This window comes from Carcharhinus amblyrhynchos, chromosome 8 (genome assembly GCF_965287045.1).
Source record: "Carcharhinus amblyrhynchos chromosome 8, sCarAmb.v2.hapA, whole genome shotgun sequence".
NCBI lineage: Eukaryota > Metazoa > Chordata > Chondrichthyes > Carcharhiniformes > Carcharhinidae > Carcharhinus > Carcharhinus amblyrhynchos.
Genome location: NC_137331.1, coordinates 42,097,569 through 42,116,561, shown reverse-complemented (window position 1 = coordinate 42,116,561; position 18,993 = coordinate 42,097,569). Strand labels below are relative to the sequence as shown.

Genomic DNA, 18,993 nt, shown 5'->3' with positions numbered 1-18,993 from the left:
TGTAACACAGCCAGAACCATACGAAGTTTGTGATTTAAATCGCATTTTTAGATGGTTCCGAGCACAAGCCAACTTCCCAGGGGAGGTCTGCTCTTCTGTGCAATTGTCATACAAACTCTGACCTTCAAACTTCCCAGAGGGATTTTGCAGCGCATTTTTGCATAACCCCTCCCAAATCTGATACCGGGGAGCTCAGAAGTTATGGCCCACTATTTTTTGAACTGAGCTGGCCGGTGCAGAGTGTCTGTCGATATGCTTACGTATCATGATGTTTGCTAAAGGATTTACATTTGGAAAGTAGTCATGATGATTCAGCACACTCACGGTGCAGCAAGATTTTCTCCAACAAACACAGTTTGCTGGCAAAGGCCTCAAGAGTCGCCAAAGTTGACTGTCCCTAGATTCTCATTTAGGCCGCTATCCAAATGTGATTGAACATTAACACGCCAGTTTTCAGTGTTGCCATGTGCAACCAAGCTATTGTGAACTTTCTCAATCCGATCTGAGCAACACGAGGAAAACTCCAATGGGACTGGCATTCTCACAACAGTCATTTCACAAAGATTATCAGAGGGTAGTAGACTCAATGAGAATGGAAATCTCAAACTGGTGCTTTCATTAATTGCAAATTGCATAATTGAGGAGGAAATCACAAAATACTACAGTGTAGAAGAGGCCCTTTGGCCCATCAAGTCTGCATCGGTGCATGAAAGGCCCTGACCTACCCACCTAATCCCACTTGCCAGCACTTGACCTATGGCCTTGAATGTCATGGCGTGCCAAGTACTCACGCAGGTACTTTTCAAAGGATATGAGACACCTCCACCACCCTACCAGGCAGCACATTCCACCCTCATCCAGCAGGTTCAAGAGAACAACAGCAAATTAGTTCATTAGGATTTGATGAACTAGATGCCATCTGATCATATCAACTGCAGCTTTGCATTTCCCCACATGCAGCTCAAGCAGAAATTCTGAAGTGTTCCAATTTATAGGTGTGCCCCAAGAAATTAACGTGAAATCTGAAGTCATAGGGTTAGTAAATGCCTTGCATGCAGCTGGAAGGATTTTTTCATATCCACCTAGGTAAAGCAAAATGGAACTAGAGAAGGGCAACAGTTAGGTGAATTGGCCATACTAAATTGCCCCTTAGTGTCGGGGGACTAGCCAGTGTAAAAAAATGGGGTTACGGGAATAGGGCCTGGGTGAGATAGTGGTTGGCGCAGACAACAATGATGTGCATTTATGTAGCACCTTTAACATAGTAAGTCATGCTAAGTCAACTTCACAGGACTTAATCAGATAAAATTTAACACCCAATAAGTAAGATGACATTAACAGCGCTGACTAAAAGCTTGGTTGAAGTAGATTTTAAGGGCCATTTCAAAGGAGAGGAAATGGATGGAGAGATGGTGAGTTTTAGGGCCTTGGCAGCTGAAGGTACAATTGCCAATGATGCAGTGATTAAAATACAGGGATTCACAAGAGACCAGAACTGGAGACGTGTGCGACTGGAGGAGGTTACCAAGTTAGGGAGACAAGGGGCCATGGAGGGATTTGAAACTTACGAGGTAGAGTTATAATACTAAAGACACTATGATGGCAACAAATTTTCAAAATGTAATCGTGCTACCATCTAGTGGTAACATTTAAATATTACATCGCACTCAATCTAAGATTTCACTTACTGCCTTTGGAGCGATCACATTTTCTGAAACAAGCACAATCCTAATTCTAATCAACTGTGAGGTTATCCACTTTGGTAGCAAGAACAGGAAGGCAACGGTTATAGGTTGAGTGAGGGGAATGTCCAACGAGACCTGGTTGTCCTCATACAGCTGTCACTGAAAGTAAGCATGCAGGTGTAGCAGGCAGTAAAGAAGGCAAACGGTTATGTTGCCTTCATAGCAAGAGGATTCAAGCACAGGAACAGGGATGTCTTAAACTGGGCATTGGTGAGGCCACACCTGGAATATTGTGTGCAGTTTGGGTCTCCTTATCTAAAGAAGGATGTTCTTGCTATAGCAGCAGTGCAGCAAAGGTTTACCAGGCTGATTCCTGAGATGGCGGGACTGACGCATAAGAAGAAATTGAGTTGGTTAGGATTATATTCACTGGAATTTAGAAGAATACATAGAAACATACGTAGAAGATAATAGCAGATCATTCGGTCTTTTGAGCCTTTTCAGCCATTCATTATGATCATGGCTGATGATCAAATTCAATACCCTAATCCCATCTGATTTCTCCCATAACCTTTGATCTCTTTAGCCCCAAGAGCTACATCTAATTCCTTCCTGAAATCAGACATTTTGATCTCAACTACATTCTGTGGCAGTGAATTCCACACATTCACCACCTCTGGGTGAAGAAATTTTTCCTCACCTCAGTGCTAAAAGTTTTACCCCTTATCCTCAAACTATGACCCCTGGACTCCCCATCATGGGAACATTCTTTCTGAATCTACCCTGTCTAACTCTGCTATAAGTTTCGATGAGATCCCCTCTCTTCTAAATTCCAATGAATATAATCCTAACCGACTTAGTCTCTCATCATATAACAGACCTGCCATCCCAGGAATCAGCCTGGTAAACCTTCGCTACATTCCCTCTATAGCAAGGACATTCTTCCTCAGATAAGGACATCAAAACTGCACACAATACTCCAGGTGTGGCCTCACCAATGCCCTATACAATTGCAGCAAAACATCCCTATGCTCAAATGCTCTCGCTACGCAGGCCAGCATATGATTTGCTTTCTTTACTACCTGCGGTACCTGAGTGCTTACTTTCAGTGACTGATGCATGAGGGCACCAAGGTATCTACATTGCTCAATTCACACCCATTCAAATAATAAATTGCCTTCCTATTTTTGCTACCAAAATGGATAACCTCACATTATACTGCACCTGTTTTGCAGATGCCCATACACTCAGCCTTTCCAAATCACGCCGAAACATCTCTGCATCCTCCTCACAGCTCAGCCTCCCACCCAACTTTGTATCATCTGCAAATTTGAAAATAACACATTCAGTTCCCTCTTCCAAATCATTAATATATAATGTAAATGGTTGGGGTCCTAGCACAGATCCCTGTGGTAAACCAATAGTCACTGCCAGCCAATCAGAAGAGTCATTTGTTTCAACTGAGATGAGGAGAAATTTCTTCTTTGGTTTGATTGTATAGTAATAAATGTGACAACAATCAATGAAGTCTTGATTCTTGTATGCTATATAGCAAAGCATACTGTTCATAGAGAAGGAAAGGAGAGAATGTGGAATGTAGTGTTACAGTCATAGCTAAGGTGTGGAGAAAGATCAACTTAATGAGAGGTAGGTCCATTCAAAAGTCTGATGGCAGCAGGGAAGAAGCTGTTCTTGAGTCGGTTAGTATGTGACCTCAGACTTTTGTATCTTTTTCCCCAGTGGAAGGAGGAGGAAGACAGAATGCCCAGGGTGCGTGGGGTCCTTGATTATGCTGGCTGCTTTTTCGAGGCAGTGGGAAGTATAGACAGAGTCAATGGATGGGAGGCTGGTTTGACTGATGGACTGGGCTTCATTCATGACCCTTTGTAGTTTCTTGTGGTCTTGCTCAGAGCCATGCCAAGCTGTGATACACCAGAAAGAATGCTTTCTATGGTGCATCTGTAAAAATTGGTGAGAGTGTTAATCCTGTGGAATTTGTTACCACAGAAAGCAGTTGAGGTCAAAGCATTGCATGCTTTCAAGAAGGAGTTAGATATAGCTCTTGAGGCTAAAGGGATCAAGAAATATGGGGGTAGGAAGACTAGAACATGTTACTGAGTTAGATGATCAGCCATGATGTTAATAAATGGTGGAGCAGTCTTTGGAGGGCTGAACGGTCTCCTTTACTCCTATTTTTTATGTAAACTGTGGCTTTTCATCAAAAGATCTCGGCTAAAGAGGCTTTTATGTCAAAGCTGAATTTAACCTCTTTGTCATCATGTATCAAGGAGCAGGGACTGAGCAATTACTGAACTGATACTAAATTTCTTCACCAGGTTATGTGGCAGTTATCACAGAGCTACCTTTCTGTTGAAGGATTCAACAAATTTATGTCAGGTTTGGGGGACACATTGGCAAAATGCTTTCAGTGCAGCTCATATTGCACAGAAATGAACCAAATGTCGGCCCTTATTTGGAAGTGACATCCAGCTCAAATAAGAGGCTGATTATATCGAGGGGGGAACATAGGTTAGAATCTTGTCTGTTACTCAAAATCAGCAGAAGTTGTTGCTCTGCTATCAGTTGCCTGTATCATTTGCAGTGCAAAATTCCAATTGCCTGAAGTAGCTGCCATAGCTCAGGTTGCGAGTCAAAGATTCCATTCAGAAAGGTTCATAAGAATTTGAGTACTTACTCAGTGCATGGTAGATGGGTTTATGTTTCCCTTGTAGTCTCACTGAACACATTGTCGCTATTTTTCCCGGCGGCTGCATCTTGGCATCAATCAAATACCAAACTTTTGAAAAAGAGGCCCATTGCTAGAACAGAGGACAGGAAAAGTTTTGAGTAGATAATACATTATTCATATAAATACTTCGACCCAATCAGAAAAATTATCTACCATATTATATAGCACGGGGGTAAATGCTAAACCTTTAAAAAACTTTCACTGGCTAGGCCTCAACTGAAGTATTCATATCCAATTCTGGCCTCCGTACTTCAGGAAGGATGCCAAGGCCTTGAAGAGGGTGTGGAGAAAATGGTGGTGCAGAAACAGAAAATGCTGGAAAATCCAAGGATATCTGACAGCATTTGCAGAGAGAGAGCAGAGCCAATGTTTTGAGTCTGGATGACTTATCATCAGGGTGACATGGTGGCACAGTGGTTAGCACTGCTGTCTCACAGTGCCAGGTATCTCGGTTCGATTCTCGGCTTGAGTCACTGTCTGTGTGGGTTTCCATGCTGCATGTTCTCTCCGTGTCTGTGTGGGTTTCCTCTGGGTGCTCCACCTTCCCCTCTCAGTCTGAAAGAGGTGCCGGTTAGATGCACTGTCCCGAATAGGCGCCAGAATGTGGCGACGAGGGGAATATCACAGTAACTTCATTGCAATGTTAATGTAAGCCTTACTTGTGACTAATAAATTAACTTTATCTTAGGATTACAAGGTGGGGGGTGGGGAAGAGACAGAGACAGAGACAGAGAGAGAGAGAGAGAGAGAGATTCATTGGAAGTGTTCAAAATTAGGAAGCGCAGTGATACAGTAAACAGGAGTGTGTGGTGTATGTTCGCTGCCGATGGAGGGAAGTCAGTAACAGAGCTAAGGCAATTGACAAACAAACCAGAATTGTCTCCACATCATGATGTGGAATGCACTGCCAGAGAAAAAAATGTGCATTTATATAGCACCTTTCACAACCTCAGGATATCCCAAAGCACTTTACAGCCAATGAGGTACTTTCTGAAGTGTAGTCACTATTGGAATTCAGAAAACTCAGCAGTCAATTTGAACACAGCAAACTCCCAGACACAGCATTGTGATAATGAACAGATAACCTGTTTTTGTGAGGTCAGTTGAGGGATAAATATCAGGTGGGACTCAGGAAGAACTCCCCTGCTCTTCTTCGAAAGAGTGCCCCAGGACCTTTTACATTCACCCAAAACAGACTGCACTCGAGGGTCAGGCTAGATTTTAGAACTCAAGTCTCTGCAGTGGTACTTGATCCAACAACCTTCTGCCTCAGAGGCAAGGGAGTACACACTGAGTTACGATCAACACACATAATAGAATCAGAGGCCACTGTAACTTTGAAAAGGGAATTGAAAATGAAAAGAAAAATCAGATCAATGGGAAAAGAGATGAGGGAATGGAACTAATAGGATGGCTCCTTCAAAGGGCTGCTACAGGTGCAATGGGCCAAAAGGCCTCCCCTATTGCATCGTTATACTTGTAAATAAATGCCACCAATTTCAGACCCAAACTGTAAACTGAAGGCAAGAAGCAGTTGTGAAATGAAACATGGGCACTGGCCCCCACTAAGACTTGAACATTTCCTATTGTGGCCATCACCAAGTTGTCTGCAAAATTAATTCTCCATAAACTTCAATTTCAGAAACAGAAGAAATAACACGGATGATATAATGGAACAACTTTAAAGAGCAACACAGAATAGTTTATACCCAATGTTCAGTTTACCCAAGATTGTTAATTAAAGCACTATTGGTTTTAATAATTTAGTTGCTTTATTCTGTACATTAAACTAATTCAGTGCATTACCACATAAAATGTTTTTTTCTTGTACAACTGCATCTGAACCTTGTTCAAATGCCAACTCAGTTAACTGAGATTAACAAAGGCTTGAAAGCTAGTTGCACAGCGGAACCAACGGCTAACATTTCAGGCAGCGTTGGCTGAAGTTCTAAGCATCATTGCTCCTTTCATGAACATGCTTGTCCCAGTCTAGCTGGCTTCAGATTCTTCACATCTGCATAATACATTTGATTAGTTACATAGAGTAATTCTGGTAAGGCAGTAGGTACAATTGTTTGCCCAAAATGCTGTGAAATACTGGACTAACATACCTGATAGAGGAACCCTGCCCATTTTAAATTTTCAAATTAACTGCAGCACTTCCATGATCAGCCTTCCCATTATGCAGTGTAGGCAGTTTTTTTTTCCCCTCCCAGCAGGTAACTTTCATTTTAATTTAAATACAAAGAATGTCACCTCAGTTAAGCACATGGTACTGTATGAAATTCTGAAACAAAACCCACCCTCTGGTGCCAGAATTTGCTGTCACTGAATCCATAAGGCAGGAACACTTGAGGTCTAGTATTCCCTCCCCAAAACTCAGAGAGAGCAGTCAGCCTATGGAATTTGTTATCACAGGAAGTAGTTGAGGCCAAAACATTGAATGTTTTCAACAGGCAGTCAGAAGAAGAGAATTAACTGATATGGGGGAGAATGCAGGATCAGCCATGACAGTGAATGGTGGAGCAGGCTTGAAGGGCCAAATGGCCTCCTCCTGCTCCTATTTTCTATGTGCCCTTACCTCTCTCTCCCCTTTTGAGTCACTCTTTAAAACCCATCTCTTGGTCCCCTGTCCTAATGTTTCTTATGTAGCTTAGTCAAATTGTGTTTGATAATGCTGCTGCCTTAATATTTTTAATTATACTGAAGCTCTCTGAAAGGGAGGTCTTGTGGTGCAGTGGGTAATAGTATCTCTACCTCAGGGCCAGAAGCTCAGGGTTCAAGTTTGATTCTAAGACTTGATGGTCACAGGTGTGTCCAAACTGGTCAGTTATCAGCCTGTAAATTTCCCAGTACACTTGGTGCTAAGAGTTTCCTGGTCAGCTATGCTGCAGAAAGCAACTGCAGATTACTGCAGTGCTTTGCCAAGCTTAATCATGGTCAGCTTTGCTTTCTCAGAGCATGGTATTTGAAGGAGGAAAGCTGCTATATAAATGCAAGTTATTATTATTCATTCTTCTCTTGAAGAGGAACTTCAGTCCCTCCACTGTCTCCACATCAGAACTGCCTCCCCAGAAGTACATTTTCACAGAATCCCTACAACGTAAAAGGCAGCCGTTCAGTCCATCAAGTCTGCATCGACTCTCTGACAGAGAATTTTACCCATGCCCACTCCATAGCAGTAACCCCATGCATTTACCATGGCTAATCCATCTAACTGACATATTTTGGGACACTGAGGGGCAATATATCATGGCCAATCCACCTAACACATGCATCTTTGGACTGTGGGGGGGAAACCAAAACAGCCGGAGGAAACCCATGCAGAAACTTGTCAGAAAGTCCTGGATTTGAATCTAAGGAAATTTGACTTGTCCGCTATGACTCTCACCATCTTTTACAGATGCACCATAGAAAGCATTCGTTTCGGTTGTATCACAGCTTGGTATGGCTCCTGCTCTGCCCAAGACCGCGAGAAACTACAAAGGGTTGTCAACGAATCCCAGTCCATCACACAAACCAGCCTCTCATCCATTGATTCGGTCTATATTTCCCACTGCCTTGGAAAAACAGCCATCATAATCAGGGGCCCATGCACCCAGGACATATTCTCTTCCACTGGGGAAAAGATACAAAAGTCTGAGGACATGTACCAGCCAATTCAAGAACAGCTTCTTCCCTGCTGCCGCCAGACTTTTGAATGGACCTACCTCGCAATAAGTTGATCTTTCTTTACACCCTAACTACGACTGTAATACTACATTCTGCACTCTCTCCTTTCCTTCTCTATGAACAGTATGCTCTATCTGTATAGCACTCAAGAAATGATACTTTTCACTGTACACTGATACATGAGACAATAATAAATCAAATCATTTGACAGAGACCGGAGCTCAGGAATCCAGACTGACACTCCCTCCGCAGCACGGAGCGAGTACTGTGGGTCGAATAAGACTTTAAAATCCGAGGCAGGGTGAACAACTCTTTGGGGGGGGGGGGTGCATAATTTAAGGGATGTTTTGTCATGGCGGTACAGTCTGAACAATGGGGGTTCCTGGTAAACCTGAAGTTGGGAGTTGGGAAGGGAAAGGTACCTGACAACAAATGTCTGATGGTGGGGCAGGGTGGGCAATGATAACTACCATGGTGTGAACCTCACGTACACAACACCTGTTGGTCTCAAACACAGCTTCATGATTGACTGTGAACTGTCCTCCAAGGGTAATACGGAATTGGGAATAAACGTTGGCCAGTCAGTGATGCCCATGAATGAATAAGAAAAAGTATTATTAATTGGACAGCCATTTTCAGTATCCACACTTGCTGTTTTATTCAGAAATCAGGCAGTTGTTGCCTTACTTCTCCAAACACTTCACCAAACCTGTATCTCACCAAAAGAATCAGCATTGAAATACATGGAAGTAGTTATCCACTTAAACACTGGGCAGCCAGTGACACCCACGTTGCACGAATGAATTTAAAAATCCATGAAAAACTGTGTCTCAGGTACAGAGAAAACTGAAGCAGTAGATTAATTACAGAATCCACGGCTAAATCCAGGAGAGGTTGACTCACATTCGGAAAGATTCCCTGGTAGTTTGGAGGAAGATTAGATTTTCAGTATTCATCCCTCACTCAGCATCACAAAGACAGATGATCTGGATCAAGTCACCCCCACCCACCAACCAACCAACCACCACATCTCCTGGTGTCTTGCTGTGCACAGTTTGGTAGCTGAGTTTCTGATATTGTGACACTAACTGGGTCTGAGAAGGTGCTTGCCTGGGGAGGAGAAGGAAGAGGGAGTTTCAGAGATGCTATAGCAATGTAGACAGTACTGGGTACAGTAGCACAGTAGTTAGCACTGCTGCCTCACAGTGCCAGAGACCCGGGCTCGATTCCCAGATTGGGTCACTGTTTACACATTCTCGCCGTGTCTGCGTGGGTTTCCCCTGGGTGCTCCGATTTCCCCTCTGTGTGAAAGATGTGCTGGTTTGACGCATTAGCTGCGATGAATGCTCCTTCAGTGAACCCGAACAGGCGCCGAAGTGCAGCGATTGGGGGATTTTCACAGTAACTTCATTGCAGTGTTAATGCATGTCTACCTGTGACACTAATAAACAAAGTGAATTCCAGGGAGAGTTTCTCACCTGAGCCGCTCTGGAGAAACTCGCCATGTTGCCGCGAGTGCACCGCCGTCAGCGCTCCGGGCGGAAGTAAAGCGGACCCGGGGTCAGGTCTCACTATCCACCGCACCCCCCGGCCCTCTCCCAGCGGGGAAGCAGCTGCCGGCCTCATGCAGTCTCCCCAGCGTCACGAGGCAGGGACTGCGCGGGGCGTGGGGGGCAGTTCTTATTTTAAATTAAACCCCTGGCCCCGGGGTTCGGGGTCTGTGTTTCCGGCCGGACCGCCCGAGTCGCGGACTCACTTCCAGGAAGTGGGCGGAAGGCGCGCGTTTTGTCCGGAGCGGCGGAGAGAGCCCGAGAATCCGCCCGGGGGACCCTAGAAACAGTCAGAGGGCCCCGATAAACCGACCGAGCCCTTGGCAATTGCCTGAGAGCCCCCTAGCAACCGTTAATTGCCCCTAAAAACCATCAGCGAGCACCAAGAAACTGCCAGTGGTCCCTTAGCAACAGTCAGAGCCCTCCCGCAACAGCCGGTGCCCCCTAGCAACAAATAGTGGTCCTCTAGTAACTACCAATCACTCCCTAGCAACTGTCGCTAGATCCCTAGCAACCGTCAATCGCTCCCTGGCAACTGTCAGTGGCTCCCTAGCAACGGATGGTGGGCCCCTAGCAACTGTCAGTTCAGGTGTTGCCAGCATTCAGTCCTGAGAAACCTCAGCCTGGGGTCAACCCCTGGCGACTGGGGGTCAGCTGCCAGGTCAGAGAGAACCTGGAGGAGCCCTCAACAGAGATACTCCAGGAAAGTGAGAAGATGTACATCAGCCAACGATGAGGCAATCTTCAATTAGTGTGTTTATTCATTTTATAATAGTCATTTCTTACAATGGATCGATACGTGCTTTTAGTTGTTTGGAATTACGAAGGTGACCAGTATCAAGATGAAGGATTTACTAGTAGGTGCTATATTAATGAATTGATCAATTATATGCATAATTTCAAACCCCTACTTGGCGTAACAAACTTATAACCTGAATAATAGAGGGGAAAGAGTAACATGATTATTTATAACACACCAAGTCTCCTAACAGGAAAGTTTGATGGAAATACACTGTTTGTCAGGCACTATTTGTGGACAAGGGGATTAGCAGGGTAAACGTGTGGGGTTACGGGAATAGGGCCGAGGTGGAATTGTGGTCGGTACAGGCTCCTGGGCCAAATGGTCTCCTTCTGCACTGTAAGGATTCTCTGATTCTACGACAGAAAAAAACAGAAGGGCTGCATTTTTATGGCTGCTGTACTATTTCATGCCATTGTCCAACTCCTGGGCAACTTTTGTGGAGGCAGCGTTATTAGTATGTGCTGGGAAGGGTGACTACTACCTGCTCCCACCTGCCATTAGGCCAATTAAAGGGACATAAGGTGATTCAGCGCACACTGACCAGATTTATCCAGTTGGCATGTGAGACCCCTCACACAGGCTAAAATGCAGCTGAAAGACAGAAGTGGTCTCTTAGTGGCAGACCTGGGGTGGGGCAGCATTACATCATTCACTCATTCTCTCATTCCCTCCCTGCACTTGCAATGGAGTGGCCAGTGGAGGAGTCGCCCCACTGCAATGACAATGTAAAAATTCTTCAAAGGCTTGATCTTGAGGTGTCTTCTATTTCTTTGACACTGGGGTTGCCTATCTCTCGGTTCTGGAGGATCTCCTATTGACTGCCTTCTCGGAAAGCACCACACTTTGCTCAGAGTTGTGAATCTTTGGAATTCTCTGCTGTAGACTCTACCGTTAGGTCTAAGCAACTGGGAACGGAGAGAGCATTGGAGGAATACAGAGAGAGTAGGAGGGAGCTCAAATGGGGAGTTAGAAGGGCAAAAAAGGGGCATGAAATGGTCTTGGCAGACAGGATTAAGGAAAATCCAAAAGCATTTTACTCCTATGTGAGGAACAAAAGGGTGGTTAGAGGAAAAATTGGTCCTCTTGGGGACAGAGGAGGGCAACTATGCTTAGAGTCCGAGGGAATGGGGGAGATCCTGAATAAATACTTTGCGTCAGTATTCACTAAGGAGAGGGACTTGTTGTCTGGTACTGTCTTGGAGGGAGTTGTAGACCCCTTGGAGGAGATATCTATTACGAGGGAGGAAGCGTTAGGGTTTTTAGGTAGTGTTAAAACTGATAAATCTCCGGGGCCTGATGGCATTTATCCTAGGCTGCTTAGGGAGATGAGAGATGAAATTGCTGGGCCTCTGACGCAAATCTTTGTCTCTTCTTTGGACACAGGTGAGCTCCCAGAGGACTGGAGGATAGCGAACGTGGTACCGTTGTTTAAAAAGGGCAGTAGGGATAACCCGGGTAATTATAGGCCGGTGAGTTTGACGTCAGTGGTAGGGAAGTTGTTGGAAAGGATTCTTAGGGATAGGATGTATATGCATTTAGAGTATGGCAATTTGATTAGTGATAGGCAGCTTGCCTTTGTAAAAGGGAGGTCATGCCTTACGAATCTGGTAGAATTTTTTGAGGAGGTGACAAAAACGGTCGACGAAGGACGAGCCGTGGATGTCGTCTACATGGACTTCAGTAAGGCGTTTGACAAAGTCCCTCATGGTTGGTTGGTGGAAAAGGTTAAGGCTCATGGGATACAAGGTCAGGTGTCTAGATGGATTGAGAACTGGCTTGGTAACAGGAGACAAAGAGTAGTAATGGAAGGGTCCTTTTCTAGCTGGAGGTCTGTAACTAGTGGTGTGTCGCAGGGCTCAGTACAGGGACCTTTGCTATTTGTAATATACATAAATGACTTGGAAGAGGGAGTAAGTGGTGTGATCAGCAAGTTTGCAGATGACACGAAGATGGCTGGACTTGCTAATAGTGAGGAGCAATATCAGGCAATACAGCAGGATATAGATAGGCTGGTATATTGGGCAGAGAAATGGCAGATGGAATTTAATCCAGATAAATGCGAGGTGATGCATTTTGGAAGAAATAATGTAGGGGTGAGTTGCACGATAAATGGTAGGCCTATTAAGAGTATAGAAACGCAGAGGGACCTGGGGGTGCAAGTACACAAGTCCTTGAAGGTGGCAGTACAGGTGGAGAAGGTGACGATGAAGGCCTATGGTATGCTTGCCTTTATAGGGAGGGGTATAGAGTATAAAAGCTAGCGTCTAATGTTGCAGTTGTATAGAACGTTGGTTTGCCCGCATTTGGAGTACTGTGTCCAGTTCTGGTCACCTTACTACCGGAAGGACGTGGAGACCCTGGAGAGAGTGCAGAGGAGGTTTACCAGGCTGCTGCCTGGTCTGGAGGGACTGAGCTATGAGGAGAGATTGGGCAAATTGAGGCTGTTCTCCTTAGAAAGGCGGAGAATGAGGGGAGATCTAATGGAGGTGTATAAGATTATGAAGGATATAGATAGAGTGAACAGAGGTAAGCTTTTCCCTAGATTGGATACTAAAATTACGAGGGGCCACGGGCTTGGGGCGGGGGGTGGGGGGGGGGGTGGCAAGGTATAATTCGGATGTTAGAGGGAGGTTTTTCACACAGAGGATGGTGGGGGCCTGGAATGTGCTGCCAAGTAAGGTGGTGGAGGCAGGCACGCTAGAGTTGTTTAAGGCTTACTTAGATAGGCACATGAGCGGACTAGAGATGGAGGGATACGGGAGACTTTTCTAAGGGACATCCCTGGGGATCAATTGATTCCTATGGACCTTCCAACATACTTCATGGCTCACTTGTTTTACTTCTGCGCTTCTGGGGATTCCGTAAATGTCTGTCTAAGATGTGCATGTTTATTGATGTCTTTTCTTTTACTTCACAGGTGATTTGGTCTGCCTTGTTGACCAACAAGGGGCATACACGCGATGGGTCGTGCGAGGGCTGCTCTTGGATGTTGCTTCGAGAGTTGCCTAGTGCTTCACATCGTTAGTGTACGCTTAAACTGGACCATCTGACGGGCAACATGACAGCTCAGTGACTATCGCTGATTGTGGTGCAGGTGCATAGATTTGGGCCGATGTCTGCGGGAGTTTGCACGTTCTCCCCGTGATTGCGTGGGTTTTCTCCAGGTGCTCCAGTTTCCTCCCACACCCCAAAAACGTGCTCTTAGGCTGATTGGTGTAACAAATTGTCCCTAAATTAGTCTTCCCTCAATCTTCCCCAATAGGCATAGACAAAGGTCATAGGTAGTCGAGGGCACTCACAATGTTAAAATGGCGGCGCGGGCTCGTTGGGCCGAAGAGCCTGTTTCCCGTGTGGTGTTGTTCTTTGTTCTTTGTAAAGAGTTGTGGATGCTCCATCATTGAATATGTTTAAAACTGAATACACTGGGACAGCATGGTGACACAGTGGTTAGCACTGCTGCCCCACAGCACCAGGGACCAGTGTTCAATTCCAGCTTTCAGTGATTGTGTGGAATTTGCACGTTCTCCTTGTGACTGCGTGGGATTTCCTCTGGGTGCTGTGGTTTCCTCCACACTCCAAAAGATGTGCTGATTAGGTGTATTGACCATGCTGAATTATCTCTGTGTACCTGAACAGGTGCCGTGGTGACTTTGGGATTTTCAGAGTAACTTCATTGCAATGTGAATGTAAGCCTTCTTGTGACTAATAAATACACTTTACTTTAGATGTTAGGTCTCTTGGGGATTGAGAGATAGGGGGAATGGACAAGAAAGTGGAGCTGAATCCCAAGATCAGCCATTATCTTATTGAATTGCAGAGCAGGCTCAAGGTGGCGAATGGTCTTCTCCTACTCCTATTTCTTGAGTTCTTGTATCCTGATACACGAGGCCTCATTTAGTAATCTATAGCCACCTCTGGTCTCCTGTCATACCGGGAGAATTCAAAGTCTTGGAAAATGTTGACTAGTTTAATACCTAATGTAAAAACCCTTGGGTCCTGCAATAGGAGCAATGATGTGAATTACATTAGTTGGGCTGAAACATGAGGATATGCTTAGATCTTGGTTTAATATCAGGGGAGTTTTCTTTCTCACAGAGCTTTGCAATAGCTTGTCTGATTGTGCACAGACTGCAAATAAACAAATATTCTAAAGGGAGCTGAAAGTTCCTTGAGAAAGCTGATGTTACTTATCTACGACGGTTAGGTGGAATGTTGGATGATGTCTCTTGCTGATATCTTCTGTGATCTTTGATGATTGGAAAGACATTTTCCAGAATTCATTCTTTTATGAATTGTGCTTGGATTTTTGCCTCCAAGAGATGATATGAGGTGTGAAGATTGTGTAGTCCAGAGGTAATGTGGGTAAATAGGACAGACATTGGAACATAGGAATTAGAAGCAGAAGTTGGCACATTCAGCCCTTTGAGTCTGCTCTGCCATTCAGTGAGATCATGGCTGATCTCTCCCTGGTCTGAAATCCATTTCTTCATCTGTTCTTCATATCCCTTGATCCTTTTAAAACTATTTAACGATTCAGACTCCATTGTGCTATGGGACAGCGAGTTCCACAAATTCACCACCCTCTGCCAGAAGTAGTTCCTCCTCATCTCAGCTTTAAATCTGCTGCCTCTCAACCTATACCTGTGACCTCTTGCTCTAGATTGCCACACAAGGGGAAACATTTGGTCTACATTTACTTTATCAATCCCTTTAAAAATTTTATATACTTCAATTAGATCCCCTCTAATCCTTCTAAATGTCAGACTCCGGGCCCAAGGGAGAATACTGCAAATGCTGGAATCTGAAACAGAAAATGTTGGAAAATCTCAGCAGGTCTGACAGCATCTGTGGAGAGAGAATAAAGCAAATCCAGACTCGGAATGTTGGCTGTATTCTCTCAGACCTGCTGAGATTCTCCAGAATTTTCTGTTTTTGTTCCAGACTCTGGACCCACTTATGCAGCATGTCTGTGAGTGTCTGTTGTTCACTAATTTCATTCTTACATTGCAGAGCTGGCAGCTATTAATAGTTTTTATGAAATGGTGAGAAGGAACTGCAGTATCTCAACAAATGCAAGATTGACCTCATTTCCAGGTAATAGCTTCTATAAATTAGAATTTTACTTCATAAGCTTGCTCACATTAAAATTGCAATTTTTAAAACTTTTTGTACAATAATATCTTCTGGGCTTGTTCCTGTTTCAGCCTGTGTATTTATCTAAAATTTGCTCCTATCTTGTGAGAAGCAGTTACCTATTATAAATTCCATCAGTAGAATTTGGATATAAGCACTGATCCACTTTGTTTCATCAAGTGCTGTGTTATCCAGATGTCTGATGTGTTCTCCCTGTGAAGTGGAGAGCTGGGGTACTGCCTAGATCCAAAATCTCCCAGCCAGTAGCTGGAGTTTCTTTGGTCTGTCTGGGCAGTCTGAAAACAAAAATTACCAACCTCACTTGCTAGTTTAGCGGTTTTACAGTGAGCAGCTGAATGAACCCTGCAGATTATAGAGGTATGATCTCCAGCCTGTGCTGAGTGAGCTAATCTCAGCTGGGAAAGTTTTTTTAAAAATTTGCATCTTTGTTTTCGAATTTCCCCTCCACCATGTCTCTTAACTCCTCCAGCTCTACAACCGCTGAGATCTCTGCACTCCTCCAGTTCTGACCTTATACACATCCACAATTTACCAGGGTGGCACAGTGGTTAGCACTGCTGCCTCACAGCGCCAGGGACCCGGGTTCAATGGGCAGCTCGGGTCACTGTCTGTGTGGAGTTTGTACGTTCTCTGTGTGGCTTTCCTCTAAGTGCTACAGTTTCCTCCCACAGTCCAAAGATGTGCAGGTTAGGTGGATTGGCCATGCTATATTTGCCCCTTAGTGTCCCAAGGTGTGTAGGTTAAGGGGGGATTAGCAGGGTAAATACGTGGGGTTATGGGGATAGGGTCAGGATGGGATTCTCTGTCGGAGAGTTGGTATAGACTTGATGGGCCGAATGGCCTCTTTTTGCACGCTAGGGATTCTATGATTCTACCTCACTCCATCATTGGCTGATGTGTCTGGGCCCTAAGCTCTGGAGTTCACTCCCTAAATCTCTTTGCTTTGTTGCCTTTCACTCCTCCTTTAGAATCTAACTAAGATCTTGCCATGTGTGGCTCGGTGTCAAATTTTGTTTGAAATCTTTCTTGAGAAGCCCCTTGGGAAATTTCACAACATTACAGTCACAAGTTGTTGAAGTGTTGGGCGTAATCTGGGTTGGGGAGGAGAGAAATCAGCCGTCGATCCAACTCTTCATCAGTGACCTCTGGTGGAGATGGAGAGATTAATAATTTGGTTGCTTCCAATTCCTTCATATACATTCACTGCAACTCTGCTGCCTCGCCCACCACGGGATCAGACCGGGCGAGGGGCCGACAATGGAAATGTCCATTGGCCTCTGGCATGAAATTCCAAAATCCTGCCCAGAGTTTGGTTGTTGTGGTCAGTTGATTTTCCTTTCCCATTTGCAGCAGCCAATTGATTTCATGTTTGTTTCATAAGAACATAAGAAGTAGGAGCAGGAGTAGGCCATCTAGCCCTTTGAGCCTGCCCCGCCATTCAATAAGATCATGGCTGATCTGTCGTGGCTCAGTTCCACTTTCCCGCCCTCTCCCCATAACCCTTAATCCCCTTGCCTATCAAAAACCCATCAACCCGCATCTTAAAAATATTTAGCGAGGCAGCCTCCACCACTTCAACGGGCAGAGAATTCCAGAGATTCACCACCCTTTGAGTGAAGAAGTTCCTCCTCAACTCTGTTCTAAACCGCCCCCCCTTTATCTTGAGGCTGTGCTCTCTAGTCCTACTGTCCTTTCTGAGCGGGAAGAACCTCTCCACCTCTATCCTATCCATCCCATTCATCATCTTATACGTCTCAATGAGATCTCCCCTCATTCTTCTAAACTCTAACGAGCACAAGCCTAGTTTATTCAGCCTCTCCTCATAGCTCAACTCCGGTATCAGCCTAGTAAACCTCCTCTGCACTCCCTCCAAGGCCAAAATATCCTTGCGTAAGTGCGGCAACCAAAACTGCACACAGTACTCCAGCTGCGGCCTCACCAGTGACCTATACAGCTGCAGCAAGACCTCCCTACTTTTATATTCAATCCCCCTTGCTATGAAGGCCAGCATCCCATTTGCCTTCCTGACCACCTGCTGCACCTGCAGGCTGGGTTTTTGTGACTCATGCACAAGGACCCCGAGGTCCCTCTGCACCGTCGCATGCTGCAGTTTTCCGCCACGTAAGTAATAGTCCTTCCTACCATTATTCCTACCAAAATGGACAACTTCACTCTTGCTAACATTAAATTCCATTCGCCAGTTCCTGGCCCATTTGCCCAGCCTATCTAGATCCTTCTGCAGACTTTCCACACCCTCCGCACAATTTGCCGTTCCACCAATCTTGGTGTCATCAGTAAATTTCGACACCATACATTTGGTTCCCTCCTCCAGATCATCTATATAAATGGTAAATAGCTGAGGCCCCAGCACCGACCCCTGGGGCACTCCACTAGTCACCAACCGCCAATCCGAATAGCACCCATTAACCCCCACTCTCTGCCTCCTATTTGACAGCCAATCCCCTATCCACACTAACACCCTACCCCCAACTCCATGCCCCCTAACCTTCTGTAATAACCTCTTGTGCGGCACCTTATCAAACGCCTTCTGAAAATCAAGAAACATCATATCTACCGGCTCTCCTCTATCCATCACCCTAGACACACCCTCATAGAACTCCAATAAATTCGTCAGACACGACTTCCCCTTAACGAAACCGTGCTGCGTCTGCTCTATCAAACAATTCTCCTCAAGATGCCTCGCTATTTTCTCCTTGATCAAGGATTCTAGCATTTTACCTACAACAGACGTTAAACTAACCGGCCTATAATTCCTTGCCTTTTGCCTGCCACCCTTCTTAAACAATGGCGTAACATTAGCCGTTTCCCTCCCGTTACTCTTGTCAAGGCATGAAAACCCGTCTTTTTTGCCTTGTGTTTTTTTTCCACTGTTGCCTTTAACGTAACATTAATTTGAGAAGGTGCAGCTTCATCGTTCAAATTTTCATTCTGTTCTTGCTGCGGATTAATATTTAATGGTTCTTGTTGAAATCCAGTGTTAGTTAATGTCTGCCAAATCTATTGCAGCCTGTTCTGTATCTGGTGTGCCGGCACCACAGAAATGGTTCTTCGCAATTCAGGCAATCCATGGCTTTGCGCAGGTGAGGACAGCAGGAAATTTAAAAACTGTGCAAAGTTCAGATCACAAAACTATCTGTAAAACAAAAAGACCAGTCTGCCATTTTCATTTATAAATATATATATCTATTGAGAGGACAAAAGTAATGAAACTCACTAAGCCATTGGGAGAAAAATAATCATAATCAGCGATGTAGATGTTGAAAATACGATGGGATTTTCCAAAAAAAAGCAAAACGAAAAGGATTTTCCCCCCCACAGGACGTGAATGTCGCTGGCTAGCCCAGCATTTACTGGCATCCT

At 44.9% G+C, this 18,993-nt stretch overlaps 2 protein-coding genes across 5 annotated transcripts in view; one reads left to right on the top strand and one right to left on the bottom strand.

The window, feature by feature from the left end:
• The window catches only part of mrpl13 (mitochondrial ribosomal protein L13), a 102,779-nt gene extending 93,060 nt beyond the window's left edge, over positions 1–9,719 (bottom strand). The window contains exons 1-2 of one of the 3 annotated variants that reach the window (XM_080194850.1): positions 9,540–9,719; positions 4,381–4,504 (exon numbers count right to left, since the gene is read on the bottom strand). In XM_080194850.1, coding sequence (XP_080050976.1) covers positions 4,381–4,504; positions 9,540–9,611 — 196 coding nt within the window. In that variant the 5' untranslated portion in view covers positions 9,612–9,719. The remainder of the gene's footprint in view (positions 1–4,380; positions 4,505–9,539) is intronic. The other 2 variants (XM_080194852.1, XM_080194851.1) reach the window with 2 other exon arrangements.
• Positions 9,720–9,880: 161 nt separating this feature from the next.
• Positions 9,881–18,993, top strand: part of mtbp (MDM2 binding protein) — a 76,861-nt gene continuing 67,748 nt past the window's right edge. The window contains exons 1-3 of one of the 2 annotated variants that reach the window (XM_080193940.1): positions 9,881–10,513; positions 15,469–15,552; positions 18,640–18,713. In XM_080193940.1, the coding sequence (XP_080050066.1) occupies positions 10,444–10,513; positions 15,469–15,552; positions 18,640–18,713 (228 nt within the window). In that variant the 5' untranslated portion in view covers positions 9,881–10,443. Of the gene's footprint in view, positions 10,514–15,468; positions 15,553–16,832; positions 16,934–18,639; positions 18,714–18,993 lie in introns of those variants that run through there. The other variant, XM_080193941.1, reaches the window with a different exon arrangement.